This window comes from Octopus bimaculoides, chromosome 24, assembly GCF_046866305.1.
Source record: "Octopus bimaculoides isolate indiv1 chromosome 24, ASM4686630v1, whole genome shotgun sequence".
Taxonomy (NCBI): Eukaryota; Metazoa; Mollusca; class Cephalopoda; order Octopoda; family Octopodidae; genus Octopus; species Octopus bimaculoides.
In genome coordinates, this window is record NC_142951.1 from 11,430,521 (window position 1) to 11,450,563 (window position 20,043).

Here is a 20,043-nt window from a genome sequence, read left to right on the forward strand (position 1 = left end):
TACGCACTGCAAGAAATAGACACTAAAGCTCCAATTACCAATTTTAAAATCTCCGAGAATAACACACTATATTGTAGGCAATCAAAAGAAATATAAAGCCTCTACAAGGTTGGTTAACTGTGTATACGATTGAATTTCAAGCTTAAAGTATAAATATTTTTTACCTATTGCTCTCATCAGCACAGTACTCCATTGGATAAATTTATGAGTATCTCAAAATATGCATGCGATCGGCGCCATCGCATGACCAATATCCATCTACACTTGTAAAATTATAATGTCAAGTATAATTCAAATATTACGTTTCTACCCATGTGTAGTGTAATAAGATCTAGACCGCAGTAAATGCATTTTTGATCATGGAGTAAATTTATTCAAATATTAATTATAATAAAAGGGTAAAATCAGTGATAATTTCAACAGGTATTTTCACACTGACTACCTGGTAAAATTATTATTGATTAATATTTGAATACACACACACACACACACACACACACACACACACACACACACACTCACACACACACACACACACACACACACACACACACATATATATATGTATATATATATATATATATATATATATATATATATATATATGCAGATGCATAATCAATCTCGATTTGCGAAGACCTTACAAGTCTGTCTATATAGGATTGTTTTCTCTGTTTGTAGGTATGTATGTTTGCTATTCCTTACTATTGATTTAGTTTTTGATGTGCCTTTAGACGAAAAAAGATATATTTTAATGAATCTGTGTACATTTATATTTCATATCTTCTGCCTTTCGTGGGTGGATAAAAGAAATACTAGTGGAACACTGGTGTTGATGCAATATCAGGCATTGTGCCTATAGTAGAAAGGATATATTCGGAGACAGACACTGAAATGCGTGAAAAGCCTTTTGCAGAGAAGATATTTTTTTCTTATAGACAATGTGTGAAAACACAATAAATCTATAAGGAGTACTATTTTACAAACAGCATAATCATGGCTGGATTGCCTTTCATAATATGTATGCGAGATCACTTTAATAAAAAAGTATAAAATTATCCGTGAGAAATATTATTCATATAAAACAGAATAATTATAAATTGCTGCTGAAAGTTAACAGCATATTACTCTTATTTTTCAGTTTAAGGATCCTTAATTTCATTCATGAAATAAAGAAAAAAATTAAGGTAACAAGAAAGACAAGAGAGGAAGATAAATAAATAGTTAACGGAGAAAACTGAATATTGATTATATTAAAACAATTTCAATATCAAATACGAGAAAAATACCTGCTAATAACAAAATAATCGTACGGAGAAGGGAAAACAAGTAATCCCTCTACTATCGCGGGTGTTGTGTTCCAAAACCCCTGCGATAGGTAAAAATCCACGAAGTGCTGTATTGTATTCTTAAAATTATGTTTGTAATTTGTATATATTTATTATAACATAAATGCAAAACAACACAAGGGAGTAATCGACGTAATCTTAAATAATAAACGGTGATAGGTGAACCGCGATAGGTGTACCGCGATAGGTGAACCGCAATATTTGAATCGCAATACGTGAACAACGGTATAGCGATTGGTTACTTTATATGAAGTTGTGTCGGATCGACATACAAAAAGGTTTTTTTTTTTTTACATGTAATTATGACTACAACATTGATAATTAACGAAATTAGATTAGGATAAAGAACAGAGAAAGAACATGAAGAATGTGATTATATAAATAAAATTCTCCTGCTTAATAACAACAATTAATCCGTTCATTCAGGTAGTGTTGTTCAATGAAAATATGTCAGAACACTATTGAGCTATTCTGCTTTCTTCCTGTTTCAGCGATCACAAATGAATGTTTGGAATTCAGTAGAAATGCAGACTGCCGTTTCTATGATTGTTTGTATGCAAGGTTTCCTTGTGGTGTAAACGAGATGCCACAAAATAGTTCTCGTACTAAATGTGAGGAAGGAAAAAAGCAAGTCAGCCGTTTGAATGCAGAGGTAAGTGGATAGTGCAACTTCTGATCGCAAGCGCTTGAGAAATAGAAAAAACAGTAGACACAACAACTTAACTATGGTCTGTCCATAGCACTTACTCAGCATTACCTGACACCTTTGGGCCTTAATGACATCATTGCCTCTCATGTGCGTGTGTGTATGTATTAGTGAACAAACAAGATAAATCGACTCTTAACATAATTAAGAGCCAGTTTCTTTTGAGATATATTCATCCTCGAAGATAACTACATAAACATGCACAAAACCACATCCACGTAAATATGTAATATATACTCACGGACATTAAATGAGACAAAACGACTTTACTCGTTCCTGTGCTTGTATGTGTCTCCGTGTATCAATAAGGGTGTGCATACTCACAAACATACATATATGTCATATGTTCCTCTCGAAATCCACTCCCCATTAGGATCCATTTCACCAACCAGTTTTCTGTAACATCTACCCTAACACAGCCGTAGATTTACACATCACTCATGTACTCTACACGCGCGCACTTATATACGAATACATACATACACACACATGCAAACGCAGAGTGACATATACTAGAATATTGACACATGCAACCCGACCAACACCTCCTTCGGCGTCTTTCGTCTAATGTCCTCATGCACACTTACAAAATAGACTGCCTCGTCATTGAAACACACTCACACACACACACACAGAAACACAGACACGCATACGTAAACATATTGGCTAACAAACAAAAATTATATTATATACGCAAATATACATATTTTCGTACTCACATATACTACATAATATACCAAGCACACGCAAACACGTACTAGCACGTACGTACACAGCATACATATGGCCATGCACTCACATCCATCCGGTAACACACAAAACTACTAATCTACACATTTCATAGTCATGCCTAACAAATACACCAGAAAACGTGCGCTCATGCAAATAATAACACGTGCACAGACGAACTTTTCATCTTGTATTTGCTTTTCTATGTCAGAAAACCATATCCAACCACATCCTTTCATCCTTTATTTTCATAGCAGTGCATGGCCAGCTTAAAAAGTAGCGCCATAGGTGCCTTTTCGCCTTGATTAAACGTTTTATTATATTTTAGCTGTTTTTCAAGTCTTTTCGCCTCTCTTTCAAATCTGCACTATATTCTAAAGTGGGTCGTCCAGGAAACGCTTTAGTTAACTCTTTACAGTTTAGAAATATTCACAATAAACTATTCTGTAAATATAGGCGCCTAAAACATCTTGCGAAAGTTTGAAACCCTCTGCCAAATCATACGAATTCTGAATGGCAGCGAAGCAGTATTTTTCATAAATTATTATTAACTGACAAACAATAATCCATCAAAATCTATTGTTTTTTTTTGTTTTTACTAACAACTATCTATTTTTTACAGAATAAGAAATGGATGCAGGATATATTGAAATGCATCATGGATAAGATGACAAAAACCTACAAGGGTTCAGAGTTCAACTGCCATATGGCTATTGATGTTGTACTCGAGACAGAAGCAGATTGTTATGTGAAAAATGATTTTTGCAAGGTCGGCTGGTCTCGCCGCGATGCTCTAAGGAGTGTAACGGAGGAACGCATGAACAAACCAGACAAATATTTTTTTCTACTGTAAGTATTCATTGTTGTGTTTGATGTTGGCAATAGTGATAGTCAGGGAAAAACATACATGGCGGGGTTACTGGGTTGCCTCAAAGATATATACATGTGCAAACAAGTGGACAACGTTGTTCAGACGAGCAAACTATACAATGTCTCTGTCCAGTTGAACAGTATACAGTACTGCACCTCTCTTTGTGTAATGAAGAATTTGGCTGCTATTTCCATCAGAGACTAGTGATCATACAAAGGCTTCCTGGTAAGTTTGTTCGTTTGACTGGACGTTGTTGTTTCAGCATTCAAACAGGACATAATCATAGAAACCTGTGAATACTGATCACAGGTATGTATGTGTGAGAGTATATTTGTATCAATGTATACGAATGCATATCTCTATAACTTTTATTTGTTTCAGTCATTTGACTTCGGCTATGCTGGAGCATCGCCTTTGTTGGAACAGATCGACCCCTAGTATTATTCTTTAGAAGCCTATTACTTACTCGTTTTCTTTTTACCTAGCCACTACGTTACGTGGACGTAAATACACCAGCATCGGTTGTCAAGCGATGGTGGGAGTACAAGCACAGACATACATACATACTAATATAATTGACCTCTGGTCATGGTTAGAATGTCATTTATATGATTGGCCAGCTTGGTCAGAAATGAGGTGGGACTAAACAGTAACGATAAAGTCTGTGATGTGTGTGCGAGGTTGAGTATGAAACCAACATTCCTTCTTTCTGTTGCAGATTATGGAAAAATCTTCAACGCGCTGCTGCAACATGTCTAACGAAAGACTCTGAAAAGTTAGTAATATGGATGAAAAAGCAGTTTCCTACTTTGTAATAAGTGAAATAAATTGTTAAGAATAAAGCCTCTACTTTCTGTCTGTCTTTCTGTCTGTCTGTCTGTCTGTCTGTCTGTCTGTCTGTCTGTCTGTCTGTCTATCTATCTATCTATCTATCTATCTATCTATCTATCTATCTATCTATCTATCTGCCTACCTACCTACCTACCTATCTATCTATCTATCTATCTATCTATCTATCTATCTATCTATCTATCTATCTATCTATCTATCTTTATGGAAGAACGATAGACGTATCGGCTCTGTAAGTTTTGCCTTTTTTTATGGTTTCAAAAGTTTGTTTCTAAAGTGAATTTTGTATAGAAAGTTGTACAACAACTTATAGACTCTGTGGTGCAAGTTTTTTGCAACGGAGATCTGCCTTGTGTGGCATATTTCCAGATTTTAAAAATTGATTTCGGCTTTCTAGCCATTTTTTGTTTTGGACGATGGCGTCTTCTAGCCATGAAGACGATCGTCAAACGAATGCTGAATTTTGCAGCGTGTCGTTTGCTGTTGATTTCCTTACACTGCCTTCACCATATTTGAACGAAGGAATGAAGAAAAGGGAAAGGGACAACACACACAGATGCAGGTGTTAACACCGCCACCACCACCAACAAAAACGTAAATGTAACCAATGTTACAAAACCATACACAAACAACGTCACTAAAGTCTCAGACGTCAACACCATTTCTGCTAACGCCATCATCACCACCACCACCACCACCACCACCACCACCACCACCACCACCACCAACAACAACAACAACAACAACAACAACAACAACAAGAAAAAGAAATTCTACATTTTACAAACAAAGAACTCATAGAGACCAGGTCTCTTTTTTCTACGTCCGGACAAAATTTAATATTGCATACACCAAAAGAAGTGAGAGAAGACGTAGAAAAAAGAACAATTATTTACAAAATAATAAGAAAAAGCAATAAAGTAACAGAACCAATTACAAAAACAGACATTGAAAAATGTGCAAAAAAGAATTATGCAACTTAAACAGTATATAAACTGGGGTCCTGAATATAATACTGTGCAATTTCGTTTTAATAATGAAGACGAGGCGAAAGTACATAGTATGGAAGCCTTACAAAATGATGAACTCATCATGGTCCCATACTACATGGGACAGAGTGTTAGTAAAATTAAAATAAAAAATGTCCCTCCTGAAATTGAGTCGAAGTGGATTACTTTGGCGATATGTTTTCATTTGAAAACAATCAACGTTTTGGAAACCACTGTTGTCCATAATGACAATTGGACGGGAAAATCCATTGAAATCTTGATCCAGATGGATCAAGATTCACTGGAAAAATTGCCGAACGTAATTCACCTAGAAAATGGACAAAGCCTCTATGTGGTGGCGGAGGGTAAAAAACCGCGTTGTTACCTCTGCGGCAGCCAAGAGCACCTAATATCAAAGTGCGTTTTGGCACAAAAAAAAAGAAACAGCAAGAACAGTTACAACCAAAATAAAAACAAATAAAAACAACCTTTGCTACCAACACCACCAAACCCACAAGTGATCCGAGAAGTGTATAAAAAAATAGAATCCCATCAACAACGTATCATCAACAAAGTAAACCAAACGAATCACCATCAATACCAAGAAAAGAAACAACACCACCACAATTAACTCCAACACCGAAACCAACTAGGGATACAACACTACCACCAACATCAAAAGATAGACCAACGCCAATACCAAGAACAACAACCAAGAAAACAAACACCAACGAAACAAAAAACAAATGCTAACCCTAAACCCCCAACAACACCCACACCACACAACACAACAATGTATAATAATACACGCATAGAACCTGATGCCTTGCCCTTACCCCCTTCTGATCTGTCGGACTTTTCGTCCAACGATGAAAGTCCAGTGGAATGGCAAATAGCCACAGGGTGTAAGAGAAAAAGATTAAAAAAAAAAGACAAAACCAAACACAAGCAAAGCAGGGAGGTACACAACCCCCGAAAGCCCCTTACACAACCAAACCAACACCAACACCAACACTGCAAAAACGCATACAATGCTCTCGGCCATAAACACGAAAGACATAAAATTAATGGATTATATTGCATATCACACAGACATATGTGAAGATGACTTGAAAACAAACAATCACCCAAGAACAACACCACCAGAACATATAAAAATAGTACATTTGACACCAACACAGCACCACACACTCAAATCCCTCTATCCAAATGCAGTAGGGGTTTTTCAAAAATACCTTTCCCAAAAATTGTATAAAGACTTACTCCAAGACACTTCTAAGGAGGAACAGTGTAAAACTGTCGAAATGAGTAAGTAACCTTCTCTCTCGTCTCTTTACGCTTTTCGACTAAATTATGCTTCAAATAGGTTGTGTAAGTATACGTGGCTTGGTGTCAGCTTGGAAGCAAGGATATCTTCTAAATGACATCAGGTCACAGAACATAGAAATAATAGCTATTAGTGAAATCAGACTCAGTAACCCGCGAGCCCTCAAGTCTATGTTTGGCGGACAATTCGACATTTATTTTTCTCCCTGTCTGCCACACATGGGTGGTGGTGGTACCGCGGTGCTTTTTCGGAAGAGTCTGAACCTAAAAGTAAGGCCAATGTTCCTAGACCCGGAGGGTAGGCTGGTTGTCTTGGACGTCGATGGCACAAACGGATGTGCTCTCCGTCTGATGGCAGTGTATGCACCGTCCTTAACGGGTCGGGCGGATTTCTTTAGACTCCTGGGAACGTCAAGACCTTTACTATTAGTAGGGGACTGGAACGCTACCTTGGACACGCATCTAGACTATGTGGGAATGGATAGGAGTAGAAGGGGATGTAAGTGCCTTAAAGACCTGCTCAGACGTTTCCATTTGTCTGATAGGTTCCGACTCGACCATCCGAACGTGGCAACGTGAACTTGGACAAACCGCGTCGGATCGTGGAGATCGTATCTAGATAGAGTTCTATTTAGGACAGCGGATAGAGATAGTGTAGGACGTCCACAATTTAAAATAGTCAGCTACACGGATCACAAATTTGTGACGTGTACGCTCGACTTAGATAAGACACATAGGCAGGGTCCCGGTTACTGGAAACTGAACGCTTCGCTCTTAGCGCGGCAGGTTTACAGGAACCGGATTAGCGAATTAATTAAGAGGGCGTTAACAGGAGCCATCATTAACAACCGATGGTTGTTTGCCCTGAAAATAGCAATTAAATCGGAATCTATTAGGTTTAGTAAAGAACTAGCGATAGATCGAAATAGAGTAGAGGGAGACTTAGTCAAGAAACTAGAAGAGGCACTTGCAACTGGCAGCGCAACCAACGTTTTGGCTGCGAGGATGGCCCTCGACCAATACCTCAACGCCAAACACGAAGGTTGCGTCGACAGAGCTAAAATGCGTGCCTTAAGGAACGAAGAGATCGAAGCAGCGGGAGAAGCCCGGGTGGCGGAGGCGCAACGCGGTAACAGAGCCACCATTCGGTCTCTAATCGATGAACAGGGATGCAGTTTACTCGAACCCGAAAGGATGTGTGGGGCCTTTCAACAGCACTTTGCTCGACTGTTTGGTGCGAGCGGTGGGTCGGAACGCAGGATGAACTTCAGTGCCTACCTTACCGGTCTGCCGCGGCTCTCGGCGGGAGAAGCAGCGTGTTGTGAGGGTCCCATCACAGTTGCTGAAGTAAGGGATGCGATGGCGGGCTGCGCGAGGGATAAGTCGCCTGGATTGGATGGTCTACCCTACGAGCTGTATTGCCAAATGCCAGACTTGTTTGGAGACCTCTTGGCATCAGTCTACTGCAACTGGCAACAAAACGGGAGAATTCCCGGTTTCGTGAGCCGAGGTGCAGTGACATTGCTGAAGAAAGACCCAAACAAGGGGAATTTTATAGATAATTTCAGGCCCATCACCCTGCTCAACGCAAATTTGAAAATTTTGGCCAAAGTATTAGCCGAGAGGTTGGCGCTTGTCATCGATAAACTGGTCGACAAGGCGCAAACATGCGCCGTGCCGGGCAGAAGCATCCATGACAACCTCCACCTCATGCGCTACATCATGGACAGGGTAGTTAAGGATCCTGGCATGGGTGGGGCATTGATCAATTTAGATCAATCTAAAGCCTTCGATAAGGTCGACCATCGATACCTGGCCACCGTCCTCGGGGCAGCTGGCTTTGGTCCCGTCTTCCGCGGTTGGATCGCTGCCTTGTATAGCGGCATCCGATCGGTAATTCGGGTAAACGGTCACCTGTCAAAACCGTTCGACATCATGCGTTCGGTCCGTCAGGGATGTCCCCTATCGGCGCTTCTGTATGTATTGACGCTCGAACCACTACTGGGGAAGCTGGCGACACTGAGGGGTATCCCACGGGAGCTGGGTTGCGGGACGAGCGTGTCTGCATATGTGGACGATATCACCGTCATAGTGTCGAGCGGAAAGCACGTCGAGATGCTAAACGAGACACTTAAAAAATACGAAACGTGACAGGAGCAAAAATTAACCCGGAAAAGTCAGTGGGTTTGCTACTCGACACCTGGAGAAGCAAGCCCATACCGTCCAACAATGACTCCGTAGTGGGACGCTGGATGGAAGGACCGGTTAAACTGCTCGGAGTCTGGTTCAATCCGGACCTCCAGATGGATAAGAACTGGGACGAGATCACCAGTAGAGTAATCAAACTCGGCCAAACATGGGCCGAGAGAAAGTTATCTCTAAAAGGTCGGGCGGAGGTGGCTAATGCGTATATCGCATCAGTCATCGATTACCGCCTGACCGTCGTACCTTGTCCCGATGCCACCATCACAAGACTAGAACGCATACTCTTCCGCTTTCTGTGGAAGGGTGGCGTTCCGATGGTGAGGCGATCCATTTGATGTCAACAACTGTTACATGGAGGACTGGGGATGCCGTGGTTAATGATGGATTTATATTGTAGAAGTTGTGATGGTTGTGGTTGTGCTGGTGGTAGTAGTAGTCGTGGCATCAGTATAAGTAATCGTCGTCGTCGTCGTAGTAGTAGTAGTATTAGCATCAGCAGCAGTGCTATATCCTCTGAGCATCAGGGTACCATCTGAAATCCAATCTGGGAGAACGTACTCATAGTCAATAACATTATTCCAGCATTTGCTGACAAATGCTAGAATGCAACCAGAGATTTGGACATGTACACATTATACCTAAGACACATAGTTACTCGGAGGTTCTCTGCTAATTACAGGTATGGTTTTCATACCTGTAATTAGTTCTTGGAAGGATTCTTGTTAAGGGAGATGTGTGTGATAGCAGAAATGTTTCACTGATTGGTCACATACCCTCAGCAGCAGGATTCCCACTGAAATCCAGTCTGCCAGAAACTACCTCACAGTCAACCGAATTAGCTTTCTTATTACTCTTAGTGGATTCCTCATTATTTTGTCGTCTTAAATCTTACCTAGAGCAGCTGGTCAGTATTTGCTGACTAGTACCAGGACCCAACCACGTGTTTGGGCCTGTACACAGTACATGTAGGGCCTACAGTTGCTAGAAGGTTCCCTGCTAATTACAAGCATGGCTTTCATTTACAGTGTGTGACCATAAGGATTCTTGGAAGGATTGTTGTGGAGGGAGATACTGTGAGTAACCAGAAGTTTTTGACTGGTTGGCCACATAACTGCAGCAGCTGTGAGCAAGAAAGTTGCAGCAGGTGGAAATCAGCAAGGATAGTAACATCACCAACTGTGCATTTTTGTATTAGGCTCATAATCTGATATAAGAGATACACGTATGTTTGACCCGCATACAACACAGAAACACAGCATGCAAAACGTACATGTATACACTTACATGCATTCACGCATAAACGCTGGCACACACTCACACACACATGGCTAGGTATATATATTTGTTCGTGTACGTATATATATATGTCGGGTTGCTTTTAAGGTAGTTCCTGTGGAAGCCTCTTCATTCTAATTATATATATTATTATAATATATATATATATATATATATATATATATATATATATATATATATATGTAAAAGAGAATGATAAAAGCATACATACGCACATACCTACTTATACACAAGCCTCACATAAAAAGTATACTAATACGTTGTACTAGAGTGTGAATAGATCGACACTTAGATAGATGTAAGCAAATAGTTGCAGGTATATGGATAAGTAGAATATACATAAATAAATATGTAGCTAAGCAGATACATTTTTAGATAGAATCCTAAATCACGTGGTCTAAATGTTACTGTGTAGACATCACGATGATAGAATTATCGTTTAGATGCCAGCACTGACATCGCCAGACTCTCCACCTGGGAGAAGCTCGAAGTGCAACACCTGCCCTCTCGAAATTTCATCAATCACACAACGTGATCTGTTCAAAACGATTTTGTTCGTCAACAGGTTCTGAAGCCTGCTCGGAACAAAGACATTGATTTCTGTACTCAAGATTATGAAAATTCATCCATTTTTAACTCCAGTTAAAATCCGAAACCAAAGATCATAAGAATTTCCAGCAGCGTCTGTACACAAGACCTATTTTATGGAAGTGTCAGTGGAAGTACTTTCCGCAGGACCACATTTTTCTGTTGTTAAACCATTTCAAGCAAAGCCTCATCTTTCACAACAGAAGGCCTTCCTAGCATTGATTTGTCTTCGAGGCTATTGTCTCTTTCCTTGAAACGTCTGAACGAATTTTGTACCACACTTTCGTTGGTAGCTCCTGGGTCTTCAACATCATTAATTTCTTTTACCTGCTGCACTTCCACTCAGTCCTTTCTTCTACAGTTAGCGTAAAATGGCTGTAATTGCAATTTTTTCACCACTCATAATCAAAGCTGTAAAATAAAGAATGAATAATCGCTGCTTATATATCATATATTAAGATAAAGAATAAATGATTCAGCAACGATTTGAAAAGTTGTATCAAATTAATGATATAACATGGAGATAAAAGTTGAAAATCATCAATGAAAATCCGAAAAAAAAACAACTTTTGTCTGAACCTAGTTCATACATATATAAATAGACATAATATAATATATATAAGATATATACATAATCAAAGCTGTAAAATAAAGAATGAATAATTGATGTAAAAGATATATACATAAGATATAAACATGCGTGGAATTTAAATAACTTGATAGAGAAATCAGTAAGTAGAGAGAAAAATAGACAGAGAGTAGTTTTAACTAAGATAGATATAAGAGATGAATATAAAAATTGAGAGGTAGATACTTTTACAAATAGATAGTTTGACTGATATGTGGAGAGGTAAAATGCAGGTATAGTTGTAGAAAACAGAGAAACATTTTATAAAACAATATCGAAAATTAATTGGGAACTTAGAGAAAACCCCCAAAGAAATAATACAACGAAATGACAAGAGATATTTACATGTGTCAATTCAGCATTCATTGTTTTACATGATATATATGACATAACTATTTATGTATTGACGACAAAATGATCGGGAAAACAAGGCGATAAATTTACATTGTATGTGCGTAAATATATCAACGAATATAGAACATACACACACACACACACATATATATGTATATATATATGAAGCAGATGTAAATGGAAGCAAAGCCAAAAAAAGCAAATAGTATGAGTTATGTTTTGGTTGTCATCCATAAATTTGTTAATAAATTACAGTCTATGTGAGTATATATATATATATATATATATATATATATATATATATATATATATATATATATATATATATATATATATATATATATATGAGTGAGAATGTGTAAGATAAATATTTGTATATATACGAACATGTAAAGATATATTCTTGCACACACTCACAATTTCACACACGCACTCACAATCTCTCTCTCTCACATGCACACACGTACACACACACACGTGCACACACACGCACACGCATATATACAAATATATACACCCATACATATATGCTTGCACACATGCCTTTCTGTCTTTTTCACTCTATATGTATGTACACACTGACACACATAGACACACACAGACACACACACACACACACGCACAGACACACACATGCACAAACACACACACGCACACACACAGGCACAAACACACACACGCGCACACACACACACATATATATATATATATATATGAAACAGATCAAAACGGAAGCAAAACGAAAAGTAGCTAACTTAGAGAGAGGAATTTGTCGAGAGTATAACTCAAATATAGCAGCACAAGTCATTGACTGAGGAAGAAACAGGAAACATGTTGAAGCTTTTCATAGTTCGTTTATTTTCATTGGCATTAATAACTGAAGGGCATTGCTCCACGATTCAAGTCGGTACTGGAAAGATTCAAAAAGGCCAAACAGGTTAGTGTATTCGTCAGTGGGTTAGTGTGATTGTGTATGTATTTATCAATTTACATATACAAACACACACACACACATATAGTGTTTGTGGAGTACTCAGCCACTTACACGCTAATTTCACTTATGTATATATATATATATATATATATATATATATATATATATATAAACATACATACATACCAACAAATATGTGCATACATAGATACATAGGCACATATGTGCACACAGACATAGACACAGACACAAATAGTCACGCGCACACACACAGAGATTAAGAAATTTGCTTCTCAACCACACGTTTCTCGGTTCAGTCACATTGGGTGGGTATTTTCAACTATAGCCTCGGGCCGACCAAAGCTTTGTGAGTGAGTTTGGTAGACGGAAACTGAAAGAAGCCAGGCTTGTATATATATGTATATATTTGTGTGTTTGTGACTCCCGCCACCATCGCTTGACAACCTACGTTGATGTGCTTACGTCCCCGTAACTTAGCGTTCGTAAAAAGTGCACGCTAGAATTATTACCAGGCTCACGAAGAAAAAGTTCCGGGTCGATTCCTTCGACTAAAAGGTGGCGCTCCAGCATAGCCAGAGTCAAATGGACTGAGACATAGAGAAGACTATTTAGGAATACACATATAATATATGCATATATATACATATATATATATATATATATATATATATATATATATATATATATATATATATATATATATATATATATATATATATATATATATATATATATATATATATATATATATATATATATATATACATATATATATATATATATATATACATATATATATCATATTAGAGTTTGCATATTTCTTATATTATGGTGCTTCAGCTCTTCATCAGTATCCAACTTGGAAGCAGCTTCAACTAACCGATATCGATTTTCTCCATCATATGACCCTTCACATTCCTTCGAATTTCTGTTGTCGTTAAGACCCAAGAAAGTGATGCATCCAATAATTTTGTTTCAAATTTAGCGAATAATTTTATATCGGATTTAATTTTGTCTTGCCCTCCCTCGGATGCATTCAAGGTGAAGCTTTTTATGTTTTTCTCTTTAATTCTCTCATTAGTGTTATTAAGGGATCATTTTCTGGATACAGGTACAAATCAACGACCATGAACCTTTATTTGAAGCCAAGTACATCTCCATCATAACTTTTACCTTACATGACTCTTCACGTCTCTCATAAATCGAGCATTTCCTCCCACTTCAGTATTATTTTGTGGAGTAAAATCGTACCAGAAAACTCGAGTTGGGGATTGTTCTATCGTTATTGCAATATGTTTTAGCAACACGTATCTTGCTCTAAACCCGACTACACATACTGGTAATTAATGCCATTTAGAAGGTTGCATCTTTTTGCCTCTGCAGACACTGTTGTCTTATCATCTTTCGTATTCCTAGTCATAAAGAACCGGTTGTATGTTCATGTTGATTGTGATCTTAATGATGACGTTTCCTTGCTGTTTATGTACATCAGCAGCGATTAAGACTTGGTAATACCACCATTCATATTCTTTCAGAGATAACTGCATTCTTCTTAAAAATGTCTCCAATAATATTCACGTGCATCTTCTAAAATGATGACAGCAGTGTTGCTCTGATCCCAAGTTTTAATAATCTTCGATGATGGAAGCACATCTGAGACAGATAATAACATGGCTGTCTTCTTTTTCCACATCTTTCGTCCCACAATTTCCTTCGCTCATCTGTCCCCTGATGCTCTTGGGCATTGGCATTCTAAACCCACTGCATGTTTCCTTAGCTCTTTCTTTTTAACCGGTTCAAATATTCCGGTCGTAATGTCAAGCGTTTTCGTTTATCATGGCATGATTTTGCTTTGTTATTAGATTGGCAAAAGAGCAAGCCTTTCTATCTTCTGTTCGGTTTTGGTGTCTATCTTCACCTGTGGTCATGAGTGTTGGGTAATGCCCGAAAGAGTACGATCTCGAATACAAGCGGACAAAATGGGGATCATGTGAATAATCTCTCAAGTAACGTTATTCGATAGGGAGCGTAGATATGTGATTAGTGAGAAACTCCAGGTCGAGCCTCTATTCCTCCGTATTGAATGGTTACAGCTTCGGTATTAGGAACATATGATTAGAATATTTCGTTTCTACCCATGTGTCGTGTAATAAGATCTAGACCGCAGTAAATGCATTTTTGATCATGGAGTAAATTTATTCAAATATTAATTATAATAAAAGTGTAAAATCAGTGATAATTTCAACAGGTATTTTCACACTGATTTCCTGGTAAAATTATTTTTGATTAATATTTGAATATACATGCACACACGCTCGAGCGCGAGCACACACACACACACACACACACACACACACACACACACACATATGCAGATGCATAATCAATATCGATTTGCGAAGACCTTACAAGTCTGTCTATATAGGATTATTTTGTCTGTATGTAAGTATGTATGTTTGCTATTCCTTACTATTGATTTAGTTTTTGATGTGCCTTTGGACGAAAAAAGATATATTTTAATGAATCTGTGTACAATTATTATTTCATATCTTTGGGGACAGACTTGGTGATGAGCTGGCATAATTGTTAGCGCACCGTGCAAAATGCTTAACGCCACCTCGTCCCCCTTTACTTCTGAGTTCAGATTCCGCCGAGGTCGATTCTGCCTTTCATGGCTGGATAAAAGAAAAACCAGTAGAACACTGGTGTTGATGCAATATCAATATCGATTTGCGAAGACCTTACAAGTCTGTCTATATAGGATTGTTTTGTCTGTATGTAGGTATGTATGTTTGCTATTCCTTACTATTGATTTAGTTTCTGATGTGCCTTTAGACGAAAAAAGATATATTTTAATGAATCTGTGTACATTTATATTACATATCTTCGGGGACAGACTTGGTACTGAGCTGGCATAATTGTAAGCGCACCGTGCAAAATGCTTAACGCCACCTCGTCTCCCTTTACTTCTGAGTTCAGATTCCGCTGAAGTCGAATCTGCCTTTCGTGGGTGGATAAAAGAAATACTAGTGGAACACTGGTGTTGATGCAATATCAGGCATTGTGCCTATAGTAGAAAGGATATATTCGGAGACAGACACTGAAATGCGTGAAAAGCCTTTTGCAGAGAAGATATTTTTTTCTTATAGACAATGTGTGAAAACACAATAAATCTATAAGGAGCACTTTTTTACAAACAGCATAATCATGGCTGGATTGCCTTTCATAATATGTATGCGAGATCACTTTAATAAAAAAGTATAAAATTATCCGTGAGAAATATTATTCATATAAAACAGAATAATTATAAATTGCTGCTGAAAGTTAACAGCATATTACTCTTATTTTTCAGGTTAAGGATCCTTAATTTCATTCATGAAATAAAGAAAAAAAATAAGGTAACAAGAAAGACAAGAGAGGAAGATAAATAAATAGTTAACGGAGAAAACTGAATATTGATTATATTAAAACAATTTCAATATCAAATACGAGAAAAATACCTGCTAATAACAAAATAATCGTACGGAGAAGGGAAAACAAGTAATCCCTCTACTATCGCGGGTGTTGTGTTCCAAAACCCCTGCGATAGGTAAAAATCCACGAAGTGCTGTATTGTATTCTTAAAATTATGTTTGTAATTTGTATATATTTATTATAACATAAATGCAAAACAACACAAGGGAGTAATCGACGTAATCTTAAATAATAAACTACGATATGTGAACGGTGATAGGTGAACCGCGATAGGTGTACCGCGATAGGTGAACCGCAATAGGTGAATCGCAATACGTGAACAACGGTATAGCGATAGGTTACTTCATATGAAGTTGTGTCGGATCGACATACAAAAACGTTTTTTTAGACGTAATTATGACTACAATACAGATAATTAACGAAATTAGATTAGGATAAAGAACAGAGAAAGAACATGAAGAATGTGATTATATAAATAAAATTCTCCTGCTTAATAACAACAATATAATCTGTTCATTCAGGTAGTGTTGTTCAATGAAAATATGTCAGAGCACTATTGAGCTATTCTGCTTTCTTCCTGTTTCAGCGATCACAAATGAATGTTTGGAATTCAGTAGAAATACAGACTGCCGTTTCTATGATTGTTTGCATGCAAGGTTTTCTTGTGGTCTAAAAGAGGTACCACAACATAGTTCGCGTGCTAAGTGTGAGGAAGGAAAAAGGGCAGTCAACCGTTTGCATGATAGGGTAAGTGGATAGTGCAACTTCTGATCGCAATTGCGCTTAAGAAATAAGAAAAAACAGTAGACACAATATCTTAACTATGGTCTGTCCATAGCACTTACTCAGCATTACCTGACTCATTTGAGCCTTAATGACACCATTACGACTCATTATCTACATCTTTCGTCTAATTTCCACATGCACACTTACAAAATAGACTGCCACATCATTGAAACACACTCACACACACACACACAGAAACACAGACACGCATAGGTAAACATATAGGCTAACAAACAAAAATTATATTATATACGCAAATATACATATATTCGTACTCACATATACTACATAATATACCAAGCACACGCAAACACGTACTAGCACGTACGTACACAGCATACATATGGCCATGCACTCACATCCATCCGGTAACACACAAAACTACTAATCTACACATTTCATACACATAGTCATGCCTAACAAATACACCAGAAAACGTGCGCTCATGCAAATAATAACACGTGCACAGACGTACTTTTCATCTTGTATTTGCTTTTCTATGTCAGAAACCATATCCAACCACAACCTTTCATCCTTTATTTTCATAGCAGTGAATGGTCAGTTTAAAAAGTAGCACCATAGGTGCCTCTTCGCCTTGATTAAACGTTTTATTATATTTTAGCTGTTTTTCAAGTCTTTCCGCCTCGCTTTGAAATCTGCACGATATTCTAAAGAGGGTCGTCCAGGAAACGCTTTAGTTAACTCTTTACAGTTTAGAAATATTCACAATAAACTATTCTGTAAATATAGGCGCCTAAAACATCTTGCGAAAGTTTGAAACCCTCTGCCAAATCATACGAATTCTGAATGGCAGCTAAGCAGTATTTTTCATAAATTATTCAAAATTTATTGTTTTTGTTTTTCTTTTTCACTAACAACTATCTAATTTTTACAGGATAAGAAATGGATGCAGGATATAATGAAATGCGTCATGGATAAGATGACAAAAACCTACAAGGGTTCAGAGTTCAACTGCTATATGACTGTTGAAGTTGTACTCAATAGACAAGCAGATTGTTATGTGGAAAATGATTTTTGCAAGGTCGGCTGGTCTCGCCGCGATGCTCTAAAGAGTGTATTCGAGGAACACATGAAGAAACCAGGCAAATATTTATTTCCGTTGTAAGTATTCATTGTTGTGTTTGATGTTGGCAATAGTGATAGTCAGGGAAAAACATACATGGCGGGGTTACTGGGTTGCCTCAAAGAAATATACATGTGCAAACAAGTGGACAACGTTGTTCAGACGAGCAAAATATACAATGTCTCTGTCCAGCTGAACAGTATACAGTACTGCACCTCTCTTTGTGTAATGAAGAATTTGGCTGCTATTTCCATCAAAGACTAGTGATCATACAAAGGCTTCCTCGTTATTTTGTTCGTTTGACTGGACGTTGTTGTTGCTGTAGTTTCAGCATTCAAACAGGACATAATCACCAGCATCGGTTGTCAAGCGATGGTGTGAGAACAAGCATAGACACACAAACATACATACATACATACATACTAATATAATTGACCTCTGGTCATGGTTAGAATGTCATTTATATGATTGGCCTGCTTGGTCAGAAATGAGGTGAGACTAAACAGTAACGATAAAGTCTGTGATGTGTGTGCGTGGTTGAGTATGAAACCAACATTCTTTCTTTCTGTTGCAGATTATGGAAAAATCTTCAACGCGCTGCTGCAAAATGTCTAACGAAAGACTCTGAAAAGTTAGTAACATGGATGAAAAAGCAGTTTCCTACTTTGTAATAAGTGAAATAAATTGTAAAGTATACAGTCTCTACTTTCTGTTTGTCTATCTGTCTGTCTGTCTGTCTGTCTGTCTGTCTGTCTGTCTGTATGTCTATCTATCTATCTATCTATCTATCTATCTATCTATCTATCTATCTATCTACCTATCTATCTATCTATCAATCTTTGTATGCACCTTCTGTCTGTCCGTTTTACTATGGATTTATATTGTAGAAGTAGTGGTGGTTGTGGTTGTGCTGGTGGTAGTAGTAGTCGTGGCATCAGTATAAGTAATCGTCGTCGTCGTCGTCGTCGTCGTCGTCGTCGTCGTCGTCGTCGTCGTAGTAGTAGTAGTAGTAGTAGTAGTAGTAGTAGTAGTAGTAGTAGTAGTAGTAGTAGTAGTAGTAGTAGTAGCAGCATCAGCAGCAGTGCTATATCCTCTGAGCATCAGGGTACCATCTGAAATCCAATCTGGGATAACGTACTCATAGTCAATAACATTATTCCAGCATTTGCTGACAAATGCTAGAACGCAACCAGAGATTTGGACTTATACAAAGTACATCTAAGACCCGTAGTTGCTCGGAGGTTCTCTGCTAATTACAGGTATGGTTTTCATTTAAGTGATGTGACCATAAATGTTCTTGGAAGGATTCTTGTTGAGGGAGACGGTGTGTGTTAGCAGAAATGTTTCACTGATTGGTCACATACCCTCAGCAGCAGGATTCCCACTGAAATCCAGTCTGCCAGAAACTACCTAACAGTCAACCAAATTATCTTTCATATTACTCTTAGTGGATTCCTCATTATTTTGTCGTCTTAAATCATTCCTACAGCAGCTGGTCAGTATTTGCTGACTAGTACCAGGACCCTGTACACAGTACATGTAGGGCCTCCAGTTGCTAGAAGGTGCCCTGCTAATTACAAGCATGGCTTTCATTTACAGTGTGTGACCATAAGGATTCTTGGAAGGATTGTTGTGGAGGGAGATACTGTGAGTAAGCAGAAGTTTTTGACTGGTTGGCCACATAACTGCAGCAGCTGTGAGCAAGAAAGTTGCAGCAGGTGGAAATCAGCAAGGACAGTAACATCACCAAATGTGCATTGTTGTATTAGGCTCATAATATGATATAAGAGATACACGTATGTTTGACCCGCATACAACACAGAAACACAGCATGCAAAACGTACATGTATACAC

General features: G+C 37.9%; 2 protein-coding genes across 2 annotated transcripts in view; both read left to right on the top strand.

Moving 5' to 3' along the window:
- LOC149131192 (stanniocalcin-like) overlaps positions 1 to 4,497 on the top strand; it is an 8,128-nt gene extending 3,631 nt beyond the window's left edge. The window contains exons 2-4 of the mRNA XM_089341087.1: positions 1,841 to 2,001; positions 3,407 to 3,633; positions 4,374 to 4,497. Of these exons, the coding sequence (XP_089197213.1) occupies positions 1,841 to 2,001; positions 3,407 to 3,633; positions 4,374 to 4,470 (485 nt within the window). The 3' untranslated portion in view covers positions 4,471 to 4,497. The remainder of the gene's footprint in view (positions 1 to 1,840; positions 2,002 to 3,406; positions 3,634 to 4,373) is intronic.
- Positions 4,498 to 12,600: 8,103 nt separating this feature from the next.
- LOC128250809 (uncharacterized) lies at positions 12,601 to 18,892 on the top strand. The gene is made up of 4 exons (XM_052976775.2): positions 12,601 to 12,827; positions 16,906 to 17,066; positions 18,001 to 18,227; positions 18,764 to 18,892. The coding sequence occupies exons 1-4, from the start codon at positions 12,722 to 12,724 to the stop codon at positions 18,858 to 18,860; spliced, it is 591 nt and encodes a 196-aa protein (XP_052832735.1). The 5' UTR covers positions 12,601 to 12,721; the 3' UTR covers positions 18,861 to 18,892.
- Positions 18,893 to 20,043: the final 1,151 nt, after the last annotated feature.

Coding starts and splice junctions, on each gene's coding strand:
- LOC128250809 (XM_052976775.2), top strand. CDS start 12,722: ATGTTGAAGCTTTTCATAGTTCGTTTATTTTCATTGGCATTAATAACT. Junction 17,067..18,000: donor TCAACCGTTTGCATGATAGG/GTAAGTGGATAG, acceptor TAATTTTTACAG/GATAAGAAATGGATGCAGGA. Junction 18,228..18,763: donor GGCAAATATTTATTTCCGTT/GTAAGTATTCAT, acceptor TTTCTGTTGCAG/ATTATGGAAAAATCTTCAAC.